The sequence below is a fragment of the Pyxicephalus adspersus genome, chromosome Z (assembly GCF_032062135.1).
Source record: "Pyxicephalus adspersus chromosome Z, UCB_Pads_2.0, whole genome shotgun sequence".
Lineage (NCBI taxonomy): Eukaryota > Metazoa > Chordata > Amphibia > Anura > Pyxicephalidae > Pyxicephalus > Pyxicephalus adspersus.
The window spans coordinates 46478173-46504911 of NC_092871.1; the positions used below are offsets into that span (position 1 = coordinate 46478173).

The 26739-nt window shown below is 39.6% G+C and overlaps 1 protein-coding gene across 6 annotated transcripts in view; it reads left to right on the top strand.

The window, feature by feature from the left end:
- The window catches only part of RXRA (retinoid X receptor alpha), a 150813-nt gene that overhangs the window by 80739 nt on the left and 43335 nt on the right, over positions 1–26739 (top strand). For 5 of the 6 annotated variants that reach the window (XM_072430213.1, XM_072430214.1, XM_072430215.1 and 2 more), the window contains one exon: positions 23994–24250. In XM_072430213.1, the coding sequence (XP_072286314.1) occupies positions 23994–24250 (257 nt within the window). Of the gene's footprint in view, positions 1–13929; positions 14079–23993; positions 24251–26739 lie in introns of those variants that run through there. The other variant, XM_072430217.1, reaches the window with a different exon arrangement.

A 26739-nucleotide genomic window follows, 5' to 3' on the forward strand; every position in this document is an offset into this window, starting at 1 on the left:
ATTATTTTTTTTAACACATTTGTCGTATAGGACGCACTAACTTTTCCCCCCCAGTTTTGGGGAAGAAAAAGTGCGTCTTATATGGCAAAAAATACGGTACATTTTGGATCTAAAGGGAACCTAAGTGCCCCTTCTTTTTCATACAACTACTAAGGGATTCCCTTGTGTCTGCATAGCTGGATGAATAAAAAATTTAAAGCAGTTCTACTTGGTATAACTAAAAGATGTGAATTCATAATAACCTCTGCAGGAGTTGCTGACTCAGATGCTTACCTTGAAAATCTATGGCTGTCAAAAAAACTATTTAGCACATAATATACTTCCTGATATGTCTGATGCCAGTCCTTTTGCTGTGCAATTTGCCCTGAGCCAACCACAGCGCACAGTGGGATACCCTGCATGTACCATACTTTAGGAGTAAATATATTCTCTTTTGCAGGGGCAAAAGAGTGACAGGGTCTGTTTAAAGTGAAGCTTTGGTAAGAACCACTGTTGAATTTGTAAAATGGGCAAATAGAAAGCCCCCTCTTGAATATTTAAAGGCCTAATGACTAACAAAACTTTTATATTCATTTTCATGCTATGGCCTGGCTACAGTCTGACAGACCTTGGCATATTTGGCATCTTTATAATAAATCTCTGTAATGCGTAGCGTCAGGAAGATGTCATTTTAGGACACCTGACAAGTTTCTAGGGAGTTGCAAAGGATTAGGTGCAATCTAAGATGAGTCTCTCCTTCTGTCATTTGAAGGAGTAAAATGCAATGCGAGTGTGCACTTCACTTCAGCTTTTTCACAGTCACTGGTGTAACCACAAAAGCAAGCACTGATTCACGCTATTGCTTGATCTGGGGGAAGACAGAGCCAACCACTTTATGACTTTCTACCAATGTAACAATTAGAGAGTGCAAACAGGGGAAATTGCAAGGCTATCTTTGCATATATTTAGCTATTCAAAGCTAAACTGTACAGCTGGGCGGGAGTTAAATACTATTATTGTTATAAACAGTATTTTTATAGTGACTAAAATGCAACACAAGTTGCCATTCATATCATGTGCTGATAGAGGGCATACTGAGAAGAAACTAGAATTACAGAGATAAACTCATCATGGTGCTGCTTCTCCTTTCATTGTCCAGGAACAGGATGGGATGGGTCAGGATGATCTGGACTCAGGAGAAATGAGTTGACAAATTCTGCTTATTACACATGTGGCAGTTTAAAGCAGAAAAACGTACATCAGTGATATCTCTGCGCTGAAGCAAAAGCTTTTTTTTATTTTTTAATTTAGCTTCTAACTCTTTCACTGACTGCAATTTATACTGCACATAATAGGCAGCAACAAACTCATGGTTTTGTGTATTATAGCAAGTGTGCACGAGAAATGTCTCTGATTTTAATTCTGTTACAAGGACAATGCAGGCATCTGCAAGTTCGATTTCTTTAACCTATAATGGAGTTTATAATGGAGAAAGCAATTCTCCGTAAAGGACAGAAGAATTTTTGTTCAGAAATCATCCAGGGTCAGCATCTACATCCTAGACTGGGATGTTGGTTTAGAAATGGCACAATCATATAGATCTTTGTGTCTTTACAATTTGTGGCTGTGTTCAAATGTCTGACATGGATTGTTCAGTCTCTACTCTTGTAACAGTCTGATCAAGGAAGAAGAGGAGACTAAAGCTAGGTGCACACGTGCAATAATTTTTTTTAGAAAACAAACGACTAACGACAGATCAACGATTATGCACAATTATTTTGTACGCTTCTATTGTGCACAATTCTGTACATGCTGTAACGATATGATCGTTCAAATAAAATCCACCAATAATGTACACACGCTAGATACAATTGTTTGAATGATGCAGGAAGTGACATGTAAAGGAGAAAGTGTATCACAGAACAATCCACGATCACTGAACAACTGTACACACAATAGAGTGTGAACAATCGTCGCCCAATCAGAATGGCCGGGTCGGTTGTTCGTTTCCAGCGACAATCCTCATTCATAGGCATCGTTGTGCACTTTTTTTTGTTAACAATTGTTAACAAACAGCCGTTAGTTGTTCGTTTCCAACAATAATTATTGCACGTGTGTACACAGCTTAAAGAAAAGCTTCGCCCTATCTGGAGCAGATTAGTGATGACATCATTTAGTTTTAGTCAAGGTCAAACATCTGGAGATGTTCTTCCCTGCAGAGATTAATAGGAGGTTAGAGGATACCATCTTAATGTGGGAAAAATCCCCTCTTGGACATTTGTCACAGGAACAAATGTCACTTCTGTGATGGTGGGAATATATCCTCACCTTCATTTCTGATAACATTGGTGATCAGGACAATGAAGGTTTCTACAGCTGCTAAATGTTTATTGCTGGCAAATTGTCCATGATTGTCTCACATAAAAATCAGGCATTAGAGTCGGTGTCCCTTGATGTTGTATAGCAATTTGTTGTGTTGGATCACTAAACAACTGACTGGTATAGGATATTTGTAGGCCCTGCTGTAGCCTCCTGTTCACCTTTATCCCCTCCCTGGTTGTCTTAACCCACTCCACAAAACACTGCTTGGCAGAGTATCCATACCACAAAAACTTATGAAAGTGTTACCTGATACAATTGTTAACAATTGCTTAAAGTAACAGTACTTGTAGTACACTTAAGCTGCGTACACACTTCCAATTTTTATCGTTGGTAAACGAACGACGAACGATCCTGCACGATATCTGCGAACGATCGTATGGCACCGATCCTGTACCTACAGATAACGACACGATCGTTCAAAGATATTGTACACACGATAGATGCGATCGTTTGAACGATACAGGAAGTGACGTGCACCACAGGAAGTGAGCGAACGTTCGTTCACCGCGCATGCTCAGACCATGGACGATCACTGAACGACCGTACACACGATAGATGGTCAACGATCGTCGTCCAATCTGATCCGCTGGTCCGGTCGTTCATTTCCAACGACTATCCTCGTTCGTCGGCGTCGTTGGTTACTTTTTTTACGAACGATTTTTTGACAATTGGTCGTTCGTCGTTCGTTTGTCGTTCATTTTCAACGATAAAAATTGGAAGTGTGTACGCAGCTTTAGAGCTTTAGAGAGTGTTATCTAGCCATGACACAGACTGCAGTAAAAACCCGACAGTTGATCTAACCCCTCAACACAACACAATCAAAATCTAGACAAAAAAGTTTTGCTTTCTGTTATACTTTAACACTTCAGTGTATTGGGTTGACCAGATTTACCTCAAATTTTGCATAACAAATATGTTCTGAAAGGTTTATCATGGAGGAGGTAGGGCTCTGAGGTTTATTTCTGCAGCTTTTAAGTATAATCAGGGTGACGATCTGCAGGAGATGTGATAATTGCAGCAATTCAGCGATTCTACTTACTGAAGGTAAACTTATGAAAGGTCGGTGAGTTTTGAACGCTCCTGAGGATCTGAAGTTTGTAAACTTTGTAACTCTGTAATTCCCCTGAAGAGTCTCTCCCTTCACACTCCTGCTTTTATATCTAATCGACTTTCTGATTTAGTAGCAGGCAGTAGCCAAAGGCTTGACTGATCTTTGAAACATGGGAGCCGGTAAGCCTAAAATCACACAGCTGGTTTCTGACTTTTGAAAGCTTTTCATGTTGATGGAAGCTAAGGCCTAAGGTGTCACTGCAGCCATATATGAAAAACTTGCATTAAAACTAAGGGAAGGGACACATTTAATATTTCTGAAGACTCTAATGTACAGCTGGACAAATGCAGCCAGCACTTTCAAGCTTACTGTCTGATCATTCTACAACCCTACCCACATATACTGGAGCATACGATGGATCATGTGCTAAGAGGCTACAGTCCAAAAATCAGAGAGGAAAGGAATTAAAGTCAGTCTATGATTCTATGCTGTGCAGCATCCCTCATATGTTCAAATAGGTGGAAAATAGCTTTATTGGGGAGCATTCTAAGCTACTGTCTCAAGGTTGTTGGAAGCAATGTAACTCATATTAAAGCTTTTTATAGTGTTCATTGGAGCACATCTAATTTCTTGGTTAGAGGACATACAGCATCATCTAGAGCTGAAGTGTCCCTGGTTCTCCTCTCTTTCATTGATTATAATTTTATGAAGGCTCCATGTCTCATGTGGGCATTACTACATCTTTCTGTTTTGAAGCCCTATACAGCACTGTCCCAGGCGCTCCTCTCAGCCATATTTGAGCAAAGTTTGTTTTGATGGTAATAGATCTAAAATCAGGTATTTGATGGGGAGCGGGAGTGAGGTAACAGAAAAGGCAAAATAATAGCAGAATAACCTTTATCTGTTTGGCAAAGTTTGAGTATAGCACAAACATTTTTTTTTTGCTTAGTGTTGTTATTGCATGCAGCCCACTTGTTCAAACAGACTGGTCTGAACTTGTGAACATCAACCACAGTTCCCTTAAAAGAATCTTCTACCCTTTTTCTGCTTCCTCTTCTTTTCTGGCCAGGATTTCCTTCCACCTTGGTACAAAAAAATAACACATTTAACAGAGAGAACCCCTTTAATTTCTTTAACCTTTCTGCTATTTTTTTTTTATGGGCTAAGGCTACATTCCTGGCTACGTTTTCCTCAGAGTAATCTCTTAAGTTAAGTGTGAAGAATGCATTGGAATCATTTTTGCTACTTAATATGTTATAAAGCAGCGGAAATACGTTCCTTTACTTAATTGCGGAATAAAAAAGAGCCTTTCAGTCACCACCTGACGCCCCATTAGCAACTCTAAAACATTTGTGGAAGATTTGTTTGGAAGAAAACCATCATAATTATTTTCTTATTCCTGTTCTATATAAACAGCAGCAGTGTACAGTTTTAGTTATGTATATCAGATTCATTCAGTATCTGGTAAAATGCCAGGAATATGATTGAGTTCCAAGATGAGAAAACCCTTTAGGTTGCCACTTTCCTCTACTTATGTGAAGCAGATATGAATATGTAGCAGGCGGTGCAGATATCGAATACAGGTGGTCACCAAGGGGTTAAGGGCCATATTATCTTAAAGTGGAGGAAAAACATATTTTTCATCTACATATGTACAAATAAAAGGTATTTTCCAATAACAACACAAAATACAAAGCCTTTTATCCTCTAATTTTGATAATTGTGTACCTGCACTCTTGTTCTGCATCAGATAACACATGCAAAAGCTGAGTAGGTAAAACTCCCATCGAAACATGTAGGCTTTTTTTTTATTTTATTTTTTACTTATTTTGCTAAACTGTGACAAGCTAAGCAGGACGGAGAACAATCCCAATCTTTGGTTATGTACTGGCAGTTTATTACATAGGACATCATCAAAACTTTTACCTGCAGAAAAGTTTGCTGTTCCTGATAATGTGGTTAGGGCCGTTTTGCATAAAGTGTGGTACAAAGCATAGTTCTTCTTTAAACCATTATTTTTATTATCAGCATCTCCAACTCCCTGATTTGTATTCATTAATATCTTTTATCCTCTTTATTGGTGTTCTCCAATAAATTCTTTGTGTGGAGAAATAGTATTTCATAGGCACTGAATGCCCAGGCACACCAGGTAGCAGACAAAAATCTGTCTTTATAGTTGTTGTGCTTGTGGGAGAGATGACAGCCTATAATAGTACTGTGAACTCAAAAAGCCAGAACAACAGCATTTAAATTTTAGTCTACATATCTTTTTTGCAAAACAGACTAACGCTAACTCATCCAACAATACAGATAATCCAAATTGGTGCAGTTTTTTTTGTGGTCTTGTGCAATAAAAGTTGCAGAATCCCAAACCTCAAGAGTTTCTCTGATCCTTTTTTCAGACATCTATATTGTGCCTGACATAAACTTGTTTTGTCTGTTTTTTTGCTTATATTTTCTGTTAGTAACAGAGAACATATCTGTTGTGTTAACTCCTTTCAGTTTTTAGCACTCTTTGTCTGTCACATCACAAATCAGTTGCATAGAATAACACGGCACTACGGCCATTGAATGAAGGAGCCACTGGTTCCTGTAATTCCCTTTGCAGGACCACAACGAAGGCAGATGCCCCAAGCTCAGACAGTCTGGTGAAATATTGATTTTTCTTTAACCAATAATCAGATGTGGCAGTCCCAGAGAATATAATGGATTTAAGCACATTTCAGCCATCTGTTCCACCACCCTGACTTTTAATCACTTTATTAGTGATTAGCGTTTCAGGCCAGTCACTGATAGAGGTGACAACTAAAATGCTGGATGCTTGGAAATTGCCAATTTCCCTGCCTAACTGCCAACTGTAAAAATGACAACAAAATGAAGATATTTCAACATATTGGGGAGTCCCTGTGTCCACTTACAAGCACTTGCAACACCTGAAAATGACACTGCATTTCTGACAAAAGCAACAGGTATTTCCTGTACTTATGGAAAATGTTGTTAGCTTAAAAAATGTAAGTAATGCACCCACCCAATTCTATACACTGGAATTTGTAAATCCATGAAAGGTTAGTGTAGCCAGACAGTGATCCCAGAGATGACAGTTTTTTATGATGTCATCCTGGTACTTGGAGGTCTGTAAATTAACATACACGTGTATAGGCATGCAGGAGGCAGGAATGTGCAGGTGGAAGCTGTCTGATATTGGAGTGAGAATATCACCATGCCTTTCATCTCACTATTTATATACTCACAGGCAGTAACATGTACATATACTCCCCACCCGGGCTGTGGACTATACACAATAAACCTCACATTCTGGCTGTTTGTATAAAGTAGATTGTAGAAATAACCGGTCACTCATCTGACTTCACTAAAGAGAAATTCACAGTTTAGTTTTTGCTTTTAGAGGATCCAATCTTCTCTTTCCTGAAATACTCTCCTCTGCTTTTTTCTGCCTCTGAAATACACTGTGCTGCTCATAGACTGCTCTTTATATGCTTGTTTCCGTAGAGAGACTGGCAGATAGTTTAATTGCTCTGTAAGCTAGTGCTTTGAATAAGCTCTGGTTGAGTAGGCGCTTGCCATTAGGGTTACCTAGGGTTGGGACAGGTGATTACAGAACAGCTAAACCACTTGCAGCTGCCTCTTGTGAACAAGCACTTAAAGAACAGTTCGTCAGCTGCGCAGTTGCAATTTCTATTCAATGGTGTTTTATGTGTTATTATTATTATTACTATTATTATTATTATTATTATTATTAATAAACAGGATTTATATAGCGCCAACATATTACGCAGCGCTGTACATTAAATAGGGATTGCAAATGACAGACTAATACAGGCAGTGATACAGGAGGAGAGGACCCTGCCCCGAAGAGCTTACAATCTAGTAGGTGGGGGAATTTCACACACAAAAGGATGGGAGATATGTAGTGTGGGAAGTAGTGATGGTTTCAAATGACAGAAGAAGCCGGGTAGGCAAGTTTGAAAAAATGGGTTTTGAGTGCTCTTTTAAATGAGCAGAAAGTAGGAGCAAGCCGAATAGGACGAGGAAGACCATTCCAGAGAGTTGGAGCAGCTCTAGAGAAGTCTTGTATCCGTGCGTGTGATGAGGTTATGAGTGAGGAAGTCATTAGTAGGTCATTGGAGGAGCGGAGAGAGCGGCAGGGGGAGTATTTTTTAACCATGTCAGAGATGTAAGTGGGACAATACCTGTGTAGGGATTTGAAGGCAAAGCACAGGAGCTTAAATTTGATTCTAAGGTGAAAAGGAAGCCAGTGGAGAGAACTACAAAGAGGTGCAGTGGAAGAGGAGCGGAGGGAAGGATGGATGAGTCTGGCTGCAGCATTCATAATAGATTGTAGAGGAGAGAGTCGGGTTAGTGGAATACCAGAGAGGAGGAGGTTACAGTAGTCCAGACGAGAGATGATTAGAGCGTGTACAAGGAGTTTGGTGGTCTCGGGACAGGTAGGGGCGGATTTTGGAGATGTTGCGTAGGTGAAAGTGACAGGACCTGGAAATGTTCTGAATATGGGGGGTAAATGAGAGGGCAGAGTCAAAGGTGACACCAAGACAACGTGCCTGAGGGGAGGGCCGAATAACAGTGTTGTTAACAGGTAGACATATGTCGGGGGGATTTGGAATTTGAGGGGGGGATGATGATGAGTTCTGTTTTATCCAGGTTGAGTTTCAGGACATCCATGATGAGATGGCTGATAGGCAGCATGAGACCTTATCCAGGACTGAGGGAGACAGGTCAGGGGTGGACAGATAAATTTGGGTGTCATCAGCATACAGATGGTACTGTATGCCAAAGGAGGATATGAGACTACCGAGAGAGGAGGTGTACAGAGAAAAGAGGACCGGTCCAAGGACTGACCCTTGGGGAACACCAACAGGGAGGAGAGTGGGTGAGGAGGAGTTACCATTGAAAGAAACTTGAAAGGAGCGGTCAGACAGATAAGAAGCAAACCAAGAGAGAGCAGTGTCACAGATACCAATGGAGTGCATGATTTGTATTAGAAGTGGGTGATCAACAGTGTCAAAAGCAGAGGAAAGATCAAGGAGAAGGAGCAGTCTGGAGTTCCTTTTGAATCAATTCTTTGTTTATTTTTTATATATAAATTGGGTAACCAGATTGGAACACTGCAACAAATAAAATTCTAGGTTGCACTGAGAAGAGGGAAACCCCCCTTTAGGTCATGGCAGTGTGTTTGGTTCCTATTTGGCGAATGGGCTCCGAGATTTCCTCTGGGACCAGCACAGCCTCATCTGAATAAATAAGGATGATGTTAATATATTGTTGCGCCTATTATAGGCAAGCAGACGGTGAAGCTCACATGAAATGTTTTGTGTAAATTCCATCTTGATACATATGAGGTTAGCAGACAACCAATGGAATGTTCAGATTGCAGGGAGTGGGGTATAGGAAATTCATATACTTTTCAACCTCCCCCCAGGACCATGTGGAGGGAAGAGGGGAGCGGCTCTGGTATTAACTGTCTCCTTATATATACTCTCCTCTTTTTATGGTACATAGGCATATCAGATTCATGCCAGTCTATACATTTCTACATGATTTCTGCATTCTCCCACCAGAGGATTGCTACGGAAAACCTGAAAATGTTTCTTTACTATTGGGAATGAACAGGATAAGAGGGCATTGAGAGGGTGGTGGATCCTATAATACATTTATTTCATATAACAAACAGAGCTCCTATATAACTATAGTGGTCCTTTAGAAGCATTATAAAAATGTAGCTCAGGGTGACTTTTCCAGAAAAGGTAAAACTCTAGGATAGTTCCGTAGATCATAAAGCGCCTAAGCAAGGTTTTTTATATCATTATGTCCTGTTACTGGAAACATGGCACTGTCTCCATGCAATCATACCTGAACCATTTTGACTGTCATTCCCTTATTACTTCCCTTAATTCTCTGTAATTGAAAACATTAACCATAAATTAAGGATAATTCACCCCTTTCATTTTCACACAAGCCTACTGGCGTTAAGGCATCTGTGGGAAACTTTACACAAGGAATGTAAATAATAAATGTTTATTCTGCCCCCTCCAACAATTATGACCTTTTTAACATCTGGGTCCAAATTTCCCCAACTCCAAATAACTGCGTATCAGTGGTCAGATTTGAGTGTCTGTTCATAATCAATTTAGTTCTGTTCTTAAACATGGTTCTCTCATGAGAGGGGCTGTGACTACTAACCTTATTCTGAAAATGTTACCTGGCTGTTATTCAAACCCATGGATTATGACACTTTCAGAATGATTTTGCTGACAACAATTTATTAGATCAGAAAAGTCTTGAAAAAAGTAAGAGATCTTTTCAGGTAATTTATTGTAAGTATTAAAGAAATAGGAAAAGCATGATAGACAGGGAAATGATAGGCCCACAATTGCCTTGTTCTTTCTCCAATTTTTAGGTTCATGAAAGACACACACCAATCGGACAGAATGATTTTTACCTTTTGGGCATCAGGCATCGTTGGAGTTCTCCATGGCTCCAGTTTTTATTCCTGGCAATAATCTCTTGTAGTTGACAACTCTACCCCTTAAATAATTTTGTCTACTAGAATCCTCATCTTAGGACTGGGTCTCAGTTGGAACATGTGAAAATGCTTTCAGTGTGTTCCTGGGTTCCAGTCCTGCCTACACCAACAATATAGTATGAGAGGGTGGTTGCACATGCTTACATAGAATACTGATTTGATCAATTTCTATTTCTTATGACTATCAATAGCAGGCATACTGTGTGGTTTCTTTTATCTGGGAAGTTCTCAGCAGAGGTGTGTTCTTCAAAGTGATTTATAGAACAGCTCTTTTATGTTTCAATGAACACTTCAGGTTCCAGGAGTAGTGGGATGTCCTGTTGTGACTCAGGTGATCATTGTAGGTGGTAGCACAGAAGATGATAAACTGCCCCATCCAGGTTTTCTGGGTGCAGTAGCCCATCTACCCCTGGTTGTTATAAAGCAGTTTCCTGTATAAATCATTGAAGTAATGATAGCCTTAAGAGAATCAAAAAAGGACTCCCAGTCAGCCTCTTCTTATGAGGCCAATGGAAAACTTGTCCTTGTGGTATATACCTACACATGTACAAAGCTCTTCCGTCACACTTTCACACCTTTGGATTTTTAAATCATTTATGCTTTCTTAGCTTTTGTTTTTTTAAGTTTTATGTCTTAGCTTTGTATGCAGTCACTTTAGCACATTAATAGTTTTTATAGGCAACTGTCTTGAGAAAAGCTTGTTTCTTTCTACAAAAAAAGTTTGTGTCCCTCCTAATTTTTTTTTTGAAACTGGAGAAACTTTTGAGCAGCCTATCTTTTTGTCACTCCCTGTGTGATGTCAATGCAGGTATCTACATGTTTCTACAGCTAATAATTTTTTATACAATAAGGCTTACTAATTCCTATCTAAATAAAATAGAAGCAGAGATAAATTGTGGGGTAGTTGTGGAATATTATCAGTTCATGAGCAGACAATTGCTCTTACATTCAGTAGTATGCTGATGTTTATTAAGCATAGTGCAATGCTAGATTACCATGCATGGAAAACATATAAATAATATTGAGAAATTCTATTCTCCTTTTCCTCCACATTAGGGGGACACCTGAAAAGTGCTCAAATTTAAAATCATTACTTCCTTTTTTAGGACCATTTATGGCTATACTGAGCTAGACTAGTGTTTCCTACAGCTAGTGAGGCTGGTTATAAGGTAAATGAATTATCATCATGTGCACAGAAACAACAACATGTGCTGACATTATCAGCATTATAATATGGGGGACTGCTGATCTGTTCTTTACTAAAAAAATAAAAATAAAAATGTATGTTCTGAACTTTTAATAATTGACCTCACATCTTGTTGAATGGGGAGCTCTATGTAAATAGAGTCTCATGCTTAGAGTCTGAAACAATCATAATTAACATCATGAAACAGTCTTCTATGTCTGTATCTCTTTTGGGAGTTTTTAGTCTTTCTGTTATAACCGTGCATATTATTGTTAATTGGAGTGTCTCTTCCTTCTCCAACATCTGTTTCCCATTACAGGCAAAATATCTAGGAGAGGATATCAAACACTGATTGATCAGAGAGGTGATGGTGTATGCTGAGGTACTGACACAATTAGCCAGCAGGGAGTCACCTAGAATTTTCTTCTTCTGTCTATAATTGTTCTTTCTATCAGAATGGCACAAAAATTTGTTCTTATCGAACAAATGTTATGCTGCTTAAGGAGCACATGAGCTCCAACATGCAAGGTCAATGGGTGTTGGCAAATCCAATGGGCCTGTCCCTGCTCCATAAACAAAGTTGGCACACATGGACATCGACTGATTAAATCAGTTTATTGCACCACTGATCAATGTTCGTATGCTACCTGTATCCCAGTATATTTTACAACCCAGGGTGTAAGTAATTAAAAAGTTGTTAGATGGATATTTGTATTTGGACATGGGCACTTGTTTTAGCATGATGGAGAATGACAGTGTGCAGCTATCATTAGTAATGTTAGAATATTTTGTATTTGGTACCTGTGACGAATGCTTTATTTGGTGGCTGTAGCAAACATTTTGACCAATTTAGGATTTTCTATAGCACTTTGTACAATGAAATTATTGTCTATCAGAGATAAGAAGTTTTTGTTCCTAAATACTAAGCTCATAGATGCTAAAATGTGACGTCCAAGTTTTGTGGCAGCTTCACAGTTAATTCTGTGTGATATCCAGTTTCGATCTCAGATCATAGGTGTAGTACATTGACACAACACACCAATTTCAGTAAATAATAAAGCGGATTGTTGTATCAACAGACAAGAGGTAATTAAATGCTCACAATATTCATGTGGAAAATGTAGGGAGATGATTTCATTCAATGGGCATGGTCTGTCTACCTGCTATGTGTTGTTGTTTTCCATCCCAGCATTCTTTTCATTCTCTCTTTCTAGGTAAATCCTTCTAGTTCTAGTAGTTAAGGTGTGCTCATCATCTTACTTTAAAAGTCCCTGTATCTGAACCTGGGAAAATGTACATAGTGTCTGGTACCTAGTTCCAAGTCTGCCTACTCTCAGAACTGATGATGGCTCCACACTGTGGTACAATATAGGGAGATGTGGTGCAATATATAAACCAAACAACAAAGCCTTCATGTTCAGTACAGGCAGTGCTTCAAAATCCCAACGTCTTGCACATTGTGGTCACACCGTAATTGTTGACAAAGTCAGTTCGGATTGACAAGCATTTACAGTTGAAAGAAAACAAATACTTCCATTTAGTAATCAATCTGTACATCAGCTAGTAGCTGTGACAGGTTTGCCATCAATAGGGATACAGACATGCTTAGGTGTTCAGGATAAAGTTGATAGGCCTGAGCTCACACCTAAGGAAACCAGTCAGCATTGCCAGTTGACATTTTTCCACACTGAACTTTAGTTGGCACACAATGAGCTTCTTAACATTTCTGGGTTTGATGTATCTGAACACAAAATGTGACATCCTCCCTCCTGGACAATGCATACAAGAAACACAGGAAAACGGGATTAGAAATCTGTGTACGTGTTTTATTTCCTCTTCCCCAGGAAGGGTTCTGATTTATCACTTGAGTTATGATATAAGGTCACCTCAGAGTCTGTCTAGCAGGGCAACAGGCCTAATCATTTTCTCCTGTGATGAAGTTATACTAAAGTTGGTCATGCACTGTGTGATTTTTTTCATTAGATCAGACTTCAAGTTTGAGAAAAATATCGTTTCATCTTTTTCAAATTTCATCATTGATCAGCATTGCCTGATTTTGCTCAGTTGGGAGCAAAATGTAAATCATTAGGGGTGCAACAACCAGCTGCCAATAGGAGTGTTTCCTGTTTTTTACTGTAGCAATATAGTTGTTCTGCCAATGCCTGGTATAGTACATAGCAGTAAGTGCTCTCTGTAGCTGCTGGTTTTTAGGGACCACTCCCTGCTGTTTTACATTAGCATGTCAGAGCAGGTGGTTGTTTCCAGGAGATGCCATATAAAAGATTGCTATAAGAGGGAAGTGGATTGTTTATCTGGGTGTGCTTTCACTGACCACATACCCCAGCCTTTGATTGGACAGTGTAAGAAGTCTGATGGGCTTATCTTTCACTCTGCTATCTTCTTGTATGCCTTCTTCCTGCACTGTAGCACAAGGTTTATTGTGCTGTCTCTCTCTTCCAGACTAAGCTCCACTGTACATGGACTGCAAGAGGCGGATACCAAGTCACATTCACATAATTATTATGAAAACCAAAGACAGATTTTCAGCACCTGTCTCAAGGACAGTCAGCAACAATGTCATCTCAGCAATGCATTTCCTTTTTTTTTTTTTTACTTTCCTGCCCATGTTTATTCTTATGTTGCCAGCCATGTGGGAAGCTAAGCCGTGGCAGTGAAGGGGTTAGCAGGCGGGGAGTTGTTCTGTGCAGATGTTGGAGGGGGGAGGGACCAGGCTGGGGCTGGGCTGGAACTTTCTTCCTTGTATGTCACTGCTACAAAAAGACCTCAAGTCTTTGTTACAGCCTTCAGCTGTTCACTTTAACCCCTTATAGCTCCTCCAGCTGAAGGGAAGCCCTCCTTTGCTTTGCTCACAGAGCTGACCTCTTTGGCTTACTGCCTGCACCCCTGGAGGATCCTGGGTAAGTCCTGTTCTCTCTCCATCTTTGTCCCAGCAGGATTTCACAGCTCCATAATCATCAGACAGCCTGGGTGCAAGTCAGCTCTGCCACTGCAAGCTGTTAATGTTTGTGTTTCAAAATTCAGTGACAGTCTCAGCCTGCTCAGTCCTCCTGTCCTAGGTCTGGTCAACTTTATAGTGACTCTGATTATATTGTCTTGACCTCTTCAAGAAAGGGTAATGGAAATATAATAAACACATTTTATGATCACTTGAATTATAGTGCAGTCTGTGTAAAAAAAACTGTTAAAGTAAATTCTGCAGTGACTGAAATCCCTGGAAACCATTGTTAGATGTTGGCTTTAGTCTTGCCAGTTGTTTGCTAATTCCCAGGATAGTCTTTTGGAGATCTGTCCTTGGAAATGTCCCTGGTATTAATTACTCAAACTATAAATCTCTTTTTTTTTTTTTTTTACATAAAGTGTTCAGTATGAGTCACATGGTGAGACTATTTAGCTCTTTAAGGTTTTTAAATAACAATCAGAATTCAGTATGCAGGAAACTGATTTGGTGTAATTTGAGAGGCTGTATCAGCTTAGCACATCTCCTTGCAAATGGTTTTGTAGCAGCCATGTGAATTATTTTGTGTTGAAGTGTGTGTTTTCTGAAGTCTGTGGAACTACAAGTCCCAGGGTCCAAGAAGCTGACCTAATTTTGTTGCAGAATCACAGCTAGAGGCTGGTCTGTGAAAAATCCTAGCAGGGCTGAGCATATAGTTTTGGAGTTAGAGTTCCACAGTGTTCTGTCAATTAAAGCCCCTTGTGTGGTAGCAAAGAAGAGCACTTGTTATGCTTTGTTGCTCTCTTGTTAGGTATTTAGCAGCTGGTTGTGAAGAGGATCTGTTGCATGACACACATTGACACTCTGTTTTCTCAGGATGTGAGACAGATTTTAGGACAGGTGTGGAAGGCAGTGGGAATTGTTGTACTGGTAGCCCTACCTTCTGATTGTGGGAACACAAGGCTCACACCACGATAGCCTTGACATGGTCTGCAACTACATGGCCGATGTACATCCATCCTTATTTGCTGTGCGGCCCTTCCCTACCAGGGCTCCCCTTATTATCAAAGAAGGTGCCAGGACCCCTCTGGAAATGTCCTCAATATTAATTGTTCAGAAGGTCCACAAAAATCCCATTTGTTTGTGTTGCACAAATTGCATTCAGCCACTTTTGCCCAAACTTCGGGGGAGTCAGAGTTGCTAAGTATTTACTTAGCACCAATGTTCTGTTCAGTTCAGTTTTTTGCAGTGGTGCTCAAGGCAGAAAGTCTCTTTTCTGAAATGTATGTAGTCAATTGCAACCAGATTCAGTAGACTTTTCACAGTGCTTCTAAGTAATACTGTTGCTTCTGGTCACTTATTTATATTCTCTGATATGAATAACGTTATGTGATTCTTAAATGGCAGAGCTTGAGGAATCATGCTGCATGCATTTTCAGTGCATTTGGATTGAGGACCAGCACTGCTACAGTTTATTAAAATAAAAGAGAAAAGGACTATTTACACATACACTAATGGTATGTTGTCTTACTGGTAAGAATTACCTGGGTGTATCCCTGCTTTAGTTATTTCATATATATTACAGAAAAATAATTCCTTTTGTAGGAGGTTCAGAAGTCATTAGTGGGACATAGAAATTGAATAAAGCGAATCCCTGCTCCCTCGCAGGATGGTATGGATTGTTTGCAAGATGCTGGGTCGCTGCTTGTGCAGTCTGCTGTATGGCATTACCATGGGAACGGACCACAATTGGGATGAGGATGTTGCTAGCGCTGTTTTTGCCCTCTTCGCTGTCTGACAGCTACAATAGATTGGGACCTTGAGGAAACACATCCCTGCACACACGCAAAGAGGGGGGGAAACGAAGGGTGACGGGAGGTTGCTGCATGACCAGACATGACGTAAGAGAGCAAGCAGAAGGGCCAAGTGCTTCTTCCAACTTGTTCTGTGCCGTCTTAATATTAAAGGAGAACTCCTATCAGCACCATGCAGATATCTGTAACTACCAGTCTGTATTGCATTAGTCAGTATCATTGGAGAATTTACAAGTAAAAAGTAACCCCAAATGCCATCTTATAATCCTATTTTGATAGCTGTTTGGGATGCTTACTCTAAAGATCAAACCTGAATGAACTGATCTGAATTTAACTTTATTCCCTTGGTATTTGCTATTATTTATTATTAGTATGTCTGAACCGAAAATTAAAAACTCCAGTCTCATGATTGAATGGGAACTTGTCCTCATGGTTTGCTATCTGCTTGCAGTGTAATCTGTGCCAGGCATGACAGGTGACTGGGGGAGGGGGGCCACTGCCAGTGTGCAATCTGCATTATACCTCATGACAAAATTTTAAGAGCAGCTAAACTGAAAAGTGTTTAAAACACCAAAAAATCTATTTACCTTCAATTGGGATTGAAATTAAGTGGATTTGTTTTAGTTTTAAGCAGTCTGATCCATCCAGAGGTGTATTTCATTGGGTCCCGCGTCGTCCCGGCATCTGTCTCCAAACCGGCTCGATAGGCGTCGCCATCTTCGCCCCTTTTCCTGGTTCGTCTTCCTAGTCACCCGACGCAGGCGTGGGATCAGGTAATGTAGGTTGGAAAAAAACCTTACCAATCCAACTGCATGCGTGAGATCGGCAAATTTTTCTCCTTTCATGAAAAGACTCCTTCTGCGCATGCCGAGCACCCAAGAGCCTCCTGGGATGCGTGACGTAGGTCAAGAAGGCACTCTAGGCCAGAAGAAACTTTCCAGTATTCAAGGAAAGGTCTTTTCCAACCGTGACTGCAAGCGAGCAGCCTCAGTCTTCCGCTCATCCGCAGTGTAGTCTCTGTATGTGTGCGCGTGCTTGGCATTGAAATGCCCCTTGAGATTCGACCGCTTGAAAGTGCTGTTGGTGTCGTTGCACACTAAACATGTAGCTTTGTTGCTGCATTAGACAAAGAATAATTTATCAGTCTATTCGGGTTGAAGACTCGACATTCGAGGTCAACCTTCTGGAGACTGGTAGCTACGCGTTGCTTTTGCTCTTTAGGCATTGTAATTGGGGTTACTGTGTGGGAACTCCCGATAACGCGACAATTCAATTAGGCCGGATCCCACAATAAATAACTAGTGGGCTGTTAGGCCGGACTGGAATACTGGGGGTTGCACTTAAACAAAAATCTAAACAAATAGAATCTTTACTTTACATAAAAGGGTTGTCCTTTTATGTAAAGTGAAATTTACGAGTTTAGGGTACACGTTAATCACCTTTTTGTTGTTGGCAATCTATACTTCCATTTTCACAAGAATCATTTATCTGTTTCATAGCTGAGCTCATTTTAGTTTTTCAGTGACAGGAAGGCAGCAGAAATACCTGAGCAGTGGCCCTGCAAAGAAACAATGAGGTGGATGGGAAAACTACCTTGTAATTGACAGGTCCTTAAGGAGTCTTTGGTCATCTTCATTGGTTGGTTAGATTAATGAGACTCCTGTGTAATGGGAGTTATTTTGCCATAGTACAGAATTGTGATGAAACTGTACACTGAGATGGGCATGCACAGTTAGTTAGGTGTACACTAGGAAAAAAGGGTAATATAGGGCAGAAAAATATCTCTAGAAAATGTAGACAGTAGTTGCTGGCAAACCGTCCTTAGCTCCTCATTGAATTGTAAACCATTGACAGAGGTGGGTAGGGTTTGAATGAACAGTGTCTGAGAACTGGGGGGGGGGGGAAATTCAACTTTTCAGAATAGAAAAGGTTCAAAAAGTTGGTCAGCTTGCCATCTGATTTAAATGTAAAAAGATGTGCCTGTAAAACAAAATCCCTGTATTTACTATAATCAAAACGTAGCTGTAAAAAGTAAACAGGAGACCTTCAACTATGAGTGACTATGACAACACCCATATTTTTTTTCGTAAGTGTTGTCAGTCCTGCTCAGTGATAAACTACATAACCGTTCTAACTCAGATTGCCACAACATAAAGGTAATCATTCTGTAATTCATGATGGAAAGTAGAAGGAATCTTTACTATAAGACCAGAAGTTTACATATGCCACAACAGCTCTTTCTCACAAGTTAAAAGTTTTTGCATTTATCAAAGGGAAATAAAAATACTTCTAATGGTATACCAAGCAGGATAATAGAGAGAAAATAAGAGTCAATTGTATAAATAAGTTTATTGTTAACCCGCTTTACTGCATCCCCTTAAAAGCACTGTCGCAGCAGAATTGAGCAGGATGTTTATAAATGCTGGGATTTAGTGACACTACATTTAGAGGGGCAATACTGTAGATTGCTTTTTGCTGGAAATTTACATTATAAAAAGGGCTAACTGGTTCACTGTAATGGCACAACTGATTATACCATCTTTTATCACTGTACACACTATCACTTGCAGAGTGCTATCAGCCCTCATAGCTAGCAACAATGTTTAATGTTCTCTTGACAAGTTCTGACTCATTCTTCTTACTGAGGAGGTGAATGAAGGATAAAGACAACTTATACACAGTTCAACTGCAGACTATTGAAAGTGTCACTGTCACAGATCACGTATAGTTATTTGTTAGAAGCTGTTAACAGGCAAAAAAATCTATGGGTCACAGGACCTCTAGCTACCCTCAGTGGATGCTTCTTTAGGCCAAGTTCACTCAGATGCTTTTTAGGCATTTATATGTTTTGATTACTTATTATTTTTTATCATTGTACAACACTGGAAAAGGAGTCTAAATTCTATGAACAGGCACAGATCTACACAGGCACAGCATCTAAACAATGTGTGTTTTTTACCCACCCCCTTCACAGGTTTATATTTACATCAATATTACCTTCACATCCTTTGCTGTTGTAATTAGGATTTTGTACAATTTTTTTTTTTTTTGATGGGTGCCCATTTTTTGTTAGGGGGCCTTGTGATTTCTAGGGACCTGCTGGCACTAGGTTTATCTCAGGGGAACAATTCTAATTGGTATAGAAAATCTATTTTTTGATGTTTTAGCATATATTTAGAGCAACCCCTTGACAATTTTTAAAAAGAAACATTTCAAAAGTGCAGGCTGCATGCTTGTGTCAGAAGCAAATATATGGTATTTATTTATATTATATTTCATGTGTTGGGGGGCTTTGGTTTGTAGGAATTATACCTACAGATTTCTAAATATGATCTCCAGTCTTTGTTTTAGGTGTGGTAGATGTGTGTTGAGGGTCTACTCCATCCAGCCTGGCCACAAAATTGATATGGATGTTGAGCAGAAAGTTGGGGTTAGGAGGTCTGTAAATATCTTGCTCTGACTCGTTTGACCTGTTTATCCTGCAACATAAGAGCACCAGGGTCATTCATGCAGCATTGCACCACATCAGCCCCTTTGTGGCAATTCCCAGCTGTGAGGTGTCGACCCCACATTACAGGCCTGAGCCACAACAATACTGCATTGGTAACTGAATCCAGACTCCCTGCCGCTGCCTGGGCTGGCTGTGTTTTCGTAATAGAACATGTGGATGGCGATTTTTAATTTTAATTACACCAATGATAAAAGTTTTTTTTAGGTAAAAAATTTCTGTGACATTTTGCTTAATCCAAGCCAAGCTCATGTTATGTCTCAGAAAGCTAGGGTGCCCCCAGTCCTCATGTGACAGAGAACTGCATTGTACAATACATTCTCTTTCTTTAAGTATAATGGCGTACAGCATGTTTAGCAAAGAGCAGCTCCAGGCAGAAGGAGAAAAGAAACGGAACCTCTTCCTATATTGTAACTGTGCAAAACTCCTCACTTTATAATTACTGTGCCCTCAATGCCACTACTTTCCATCTTCCTTGGTGGGGCTGCAGCTTGTCACATGATTCTATTTTGACTAGCATTTTGTTTTAGGACCATGAAATATCCAAGCTGGAAACCTGAGATATACCAGAGGCAACCATAGAGTTAGAGGAAAGCCGCAGAATGTATGTCAGCATGAGTATGTCACACGCTCAGAAGCTTCGGAACACTGTAATTCCTAAACTCAAGGAACAAACATTATTGTTATGTTTAGCCAGAAGTAAGCTATAACCCCATTTTGCCCCGTTGCACTCTTGTACTTCTAAAAATGTTGAGAGATAATCTTAGGGTGCAAATTACAAGTACGTCATACATAGAGAGCAATATCTGGTGCTCCTATTTATGTGCTGCGCTGCTTCATGCATTTCTATACATTTTTGGGAGCTTGCCCATTTAGTGTAATGATTGGAGGCAGCAATAGACATCTAGGCAGGTTGGCTGTGCATTGCCATGCATTATTGTATAACACTTTCTTATAGTGGTTATTCACTTTCCTATAGTGGAAACAAATCCCTAATTGCAAAGTGTCCCTAAAAATAATTGTCTCATATTGACATCTGTGGAGCCAGCAAAGATTTAATTCTGAAGTTATCTTGAAAATTAAGGTGAGTTTGGACAGAATGTTGATAACCTAAAACATATTGGTAGGAGAAGTGGTATCTTGTGTTGGGTAAAATAACCACTGCTGTCCTCTTCTGATCTCAGTATATGGCTCAGCATCGGTCATATCGGAATTGTGTGCAAAACAAGCTCATTCCTAAGGGCGCTCTGGAACCTTTCATTGGTCTCCATGGAAACACAACTTCCTTACATCTCTTAACATTAAAAGTGATTGCAGCTCGTGCGTGCCACTACAAGGGGTCAGTTTCTGCTGCTGTCGTCCATATTTCTCATGGATACTGTACGCCACATTCATGCTGAGAGCAGGGTCATAGGCCACCACTAAATCTTCCCTCCGCCTTCTTGACAAATTTATTTCTGTGAGTGGGATCAGGCAAGGTATCGACTTTGAAAATAGTAGTATTTACCTTATTCTGGAATATAGTATTTACCTTATTCTCTCTTGTCTGTACAGGCTTTTAAAATACCGAATAAGTTTAAATTCTCCTCTTCATCTACGAGGTGTGCCTGTAGTTTTTGCAGATGTCTTCGCTATAGCATGCAAAATCCAAGCAGGCAGAATAGGTATCTGAAAACTAATGAATCAAGACCCATAACACAAATTGATGTGGGTGATTTTTATTACTTGGTTGCAATGAAACTGGGAAAATAGGTAGCTGGAATTTTTTTTTTTAAAGTATATCTAAAACCGAAATGTTTTTTTTGTTTTGGACACAGTGAAAAAAGTTTAAACCCTTCCAGTGTCCCAGTGAAGGGAATTTATTTATTTTCTATCCCAGAGGCACAACAGGAAATTCGTAGAAATTTCTCAAAACAGTAAGATTTTCCCTCCTTTTCAGTTCTGGATTTCCTATTGATTTCTGGGTCCACCAGGACTAAACTGAAGCAAGGGAAAAAAAGGCACTAAACTTAAAAGAAAGGTCCCATAATCCCCTAGAGAATGCTGCAATACTACAATAAGAGAAATCTGGTCTCGCTTATTACGATGGTTTATTTCCCCTGTATACATGACCAGGGAGGACATCTACTTCTGATTGAGAAAACATAAAATAAAATTGGAGGTTTCTGCTGACATAAACTCCATGCATACCAACTGCTATAGGTAAAAGGGGAATATAGGTCACTGATTGATTTGGTTTTATCTTCAACTGCTCTATCTAACATGCCTTGTTTTATATTCAGATAATTGCGTCCCTCAATTGACCACTCACAGATCCTTTTGACAACTTAGCCTTTCTTCCTCACACTTCCTGTTTTCTGCTCTGCCTGCTCATTGCCACATACCCATTAGACTGGCGTCATGTCTTTTGCTTTTAAAAAAACACTGTTTCTACTTTTTCACTAAAATGTCACAGTGAAAACCTTATTTCAATGGAAATGTTACTTAAAGGACATAAATGCATAAATAAATTGTAATCATTGTCGATGCCAGAAGGTTCTGAAACCTTGCACAGGGCACAAGAACCACTGGCACAAGTGGGCTGCCAACATGTCACTGCCACCAGATAGTCAGATATTGTGTGTGGAGGGGTCTGGAGGATTATTGAAGTTACAGATTATCAGAGATCGGAAGCAGAGGTCATTACTCATCTTCTTTGGCATATTGATGTATTGGAACAAGGAACTTGTTTTGAAAGCTTCAAGTGACCCGACAGCGGTATAGTTGTGTGGTTTATGCACAGGAAGATGGAATGTATGCACAACGCTTGCATCTATCTGTCTATCTTTAGAGCTAAACTGATCTAAATCTGATGCAGCTTGCTTTACCTGGTTATTTCTTTACCTGTTATATTTGTGTTCCTATTTCTCCTTAGTCCATCTATTTATAAAAGCCAGTTCCCGTGAACTGTATTGACGATGGTCAACAAGCTTGAAATAGCTTTATGCAGTTTGGCATCTGCTGTGCTGATCACTGGATACATGGAGACTTTCTGGTTCCCAGCCCAGCTGGACATTACCTGTCCGACTATACTTGTTCAGTTTCAGAAAATTTTCAGCTTTAAGTCTGCAGTGAATATGAATTCTGCATTCCAGGATCTGAATCATCGCTCATTTTCGCTTTCACTGTCGTGCTTCAGCACTGTTTATGTACAAACGATGGCAGTTTCACAATACAAGGATATCCTATTTCCTGCTTTATTTTATTTTTATTTCACTTTGATGACATATACAGTGCATGAACATTTGCGCTGGAAATGTAAGAGAGGAGCAGCAACTGACACTTGTGCTCTCTAGTATAATGGTTCTGTCTGTACCTACCCCATGTCAATAGTGCACAACCAAAAGTGTGATTAAAAAAATTCTGTGAAACAAAAACTTTTATTTGTTATGATATTACCATAACTAATGTATGTGAATAGATTCGGTCTGAACCAGAAAAAAAACACGCTCCTGTTGGCCTTTAAACAATGTAATGTAGTAATGGTATATGGGCCTATTGCCTGCTCCCACATAGTTTGAATTGGTTGTGTTGTGTTAATCAAGGAGCTGCACTTTGTGGGTTTATTTAACAAAAAATAATTTAAAAATGGGTCCTTGAGAACACACTAGGGAATTTCTGGAAAGTGTGAAAATAGCATACCAGTCAAAAAAGCGAGCTGCAGAAAACAGCACATGGGAGTTTAAAACCATTTGCCTAAATCTTTGTGGGGATAACAGATTTTACAGAGATAGAAGAAAAGGCAGTACAGCATAGCAATATGGTGAAGCATTAGCTGGGACCCAGCTGTGGCCACTCAGGGTCAGTGCCCCTAATCCTTTCCCGCTGATGTCATCTGTACAGAAAAGTAGGAGATTGTGTCAAAAAACATAAAAAGGTGACACGTTGAGTGAGAATAGGCAGGAAGACCACTGATCTCATTCATATTTTATCTGGGGATTTCACGCCATTGTCATGGTGGATGGTACGAAATCAGTGCTATGCTTGACATATCTCATTTACTTGACTTATGTGGTCAGTTTACGGGCTGATTTTGGGGAGTCATCTTGTATGGGGTTGGAAAAGACAATGACACATGAGTAGGAGAGGACCCTGCCTGAAAGAGCTTACAATCTAAGAGGTGGGGGAAGCAGCACACAATAGGAGTGGGGCATATGGGATGGTGGTTACATATGGTAACATTATTATTATTATTATTATTAATAATAATAAACATGATTTATAAAGCGCCAACATATTACGCAGCGCTGTACATTAAATAGGGACACATCATCGAAACACATGGTAATGCATACATAGGTAGATGTTTCCTGTAGTATGCTGGTAGTTCCAGGTGGGGATGGGTTTAATATTCTAGAGACTTCAAAATGATTTTAGTGATGTTACTTTTAAATATTTTGGCTGAACTTTGGTTCTAGAGAAATATTAACCTTCCCATTGATACCTCTTGTAATTGTTTTTTCTTTTCTGTATACCTTACCTACTTTTACATTTGTTTTCCTCTTTGTCCCTGCAGATTACTCCAACCAGGTCAATTCCACATCCCTGAACTCTTCGAATATTCGTGGTCCTATGACCGCTCCTTTGCTCCACCCATCCCTGACCAACTCTGGGATCAACCCATCGCTGGGATCGCCCACTCAGCTCCACTCACCGCTTAGTTCACCCATCAATGGAATGGGTCCACCGTTCTCTGTTATCAGTTCACCTCTGGGCCCATCAATGCCCCTTTCCTCCACTCCTGGTCTTGGATTTGCCACCAGCAGTCCCCAGGTAAGTGCCTGACAATGTACATGGATTACCTCCAGTATAACGGATGTGCATGGCTGTCTTTATCTCATTAGAAGTGTGTGGGGAACCTAGAGTATGGAGATTTAGTAAGAGTTGTTGGAGTGCCACTGAAAAGAGAAATTCAGGTTACATTCACTTCAGATTGTACTCTGACAAGGTTCACCTTTCATTGTTCCTACCCTAAACCAGCCTTTCTCAACCTTTTTATTATGGAGGAACCCTTGAAATATCCTTTAGCTTTGAAGAAACCCCTGCTAATACTTACTATAACCACAGCTCTCAGTACATTAGTGTTGAGGTCACTGGGAAAAATATTCCTTTTATTACTGGACAGTAGGAAAAAAAATCCCTTATAGATATCTGAAAAGATGGTTGGTGTCATTAGCAATTTACCTTAGAGGCTCAAATTAATAACTGCACAACAAACCTCTTGCATCCTCTTGAGAAACTCTGATTGTAAAACACAGCCGTAAACATTTGGTAAGCATAGTCTTTCCTTTGTCTGGCATATAGTTAGAGTGTATGCTGTTGTGTATATGAATTTTTAAAAATATTTGATTTTGCAGGTAAATTTTTAAAATGATTCCCTATCTTTAGGAAAAAATCATACATCCTGTATAAATGAGATATAAAAATGGGTCTAGTAACAAGTTGAGGTTGCAAAATTTTGCTGTCTCTTTGTACAAGGGGGGGCTACAGTCTATTTTTGAACCGACATTCAGCTCCAGTCTGACCTTCACACTTTGTTCCTGAAACCTTATTCAGGAGACATATAATAAATCCTGCTGCGTTATAAGACATTGTTGTGTGTTAAATGAATTTACTGGAAAGAGAGGTGTGCTCGAAGACACTGGCAATATAATTGGGATGTTGAAAGTCTGTATCTAATACATGATGCAAGAAACTCCAATGTTCGAAATACATGCCATGAGAAACTTCTGTGAGGTTTTAGGAGTTAAACTGAGTTTTTGGTAATACCAGAAGAGACCAGTGTATTTCAAAAAAGGTTGGTTTAGAGAAACTAAACTGAAAAATGCCTAAAAAAATTACACTCCTGCAGGGCAGTCTGATCCACCCGGGGGTGTCTTGCATCGGGTCCTGCGTCGTCCCGGCATCCATCCCGGATCCGGTGCTCCGGGCACCGCCATCTCCTCCTCTTCTTCTTGGTTCTTCATCTTACATCACCCGACCAAGGCGCAAAATTGGATGTAAAATGAAATTTCTGAGTTTAGGTACGCTTTCCATTTAGAAAAAAAAGTTTATAGATCATGAATGCTGTTTGACTGTAAGGATGTAGGATCATTATATGCAGCATTCTTTTGTGAGTCCAGGGCAAAAGGCAGAACTTTGATTCTCTGGCCTCACAGAAAGTGGTCTGAACGAGACTGGGTATCTGTCTCCACTCTCATTACAGAAACTATGGGAACAACTGTGGAAGAGAAATACTTTTGCTGCTTTCCAATGTCCTTCACATCATAAAATATCACATCATCACATTCACATTATCAATAAAACATGAGAGGCTTCTCTTCTTGTGCCAAAGAAGGTTAATAGTATTTAAAAAATGATATGTGTCTGGTGAAATAGCTGATAAAGTCAAACCATCCACTTTTTGGTTAAGTGTTAGGGACAGAGTCAGTTTTCTTAACACTATGTAACACCACACTCCTTCCCTTATTTTTTGTTTTGGTGATCCTCAAAATTCACTTTGAATGTCAGGAAACTCATGGAAGAGTGTGTTACCATTTTTGTGTACAATATCATAGCTGAGTGCAAGGCTGTGGAGTTGGTAGATAAATCCTTCGACTCCGACTCTCGGACTCCTCAGTTTCTGGTACCTCCGACTCCGAAAAAAATGTAGACCCCCTATTTATTCATAAATCAATACATTTATTATAAAGTTAAATATAACACAATATTTTTACCATAAAAGTTGTTGAGAAACAAGAAATGTTAATAAAAATATATGAAAATAAGGTAATGATTTGTCAATTATGTTTTTTTCTTTCTATAAATTTAAATTTAGTTGTTTCAGGGATTTACACTAAGTTTTAGGATAACTAATCTAAACTCTAAACTTTTATCTTCAAAGTTATTAGCTTTATATTTAGTATTGCACTTACCCTTATTGCCAGAGAATTACATAATGCAGAACGTCAAAGAGTGGTAGACAGGTATCTGAATGGAATGATGCCTCCCAGATAGCAATGGTTTTGGGTTGTAATTGTACAACCATAACCAAAATTTTTAAGACCCATGAATCTTCGGGTAGAGTGAAAAAATTACCAAGAGGCGGTCTGAGAAATTCAAAGTTGGATGAAGCCCATAAGAAGGAGTTACGCAAGTTTATGTCTGAAGATTGAGGAATAAGCTTCAGTAAAATGAAGGATCAATTATTTGCCAAATTTGCAATTAATGTACCGTATTTTTCGGACTATAAGACGCGCTTTTTCTTCCCCAAAACTGGGGGG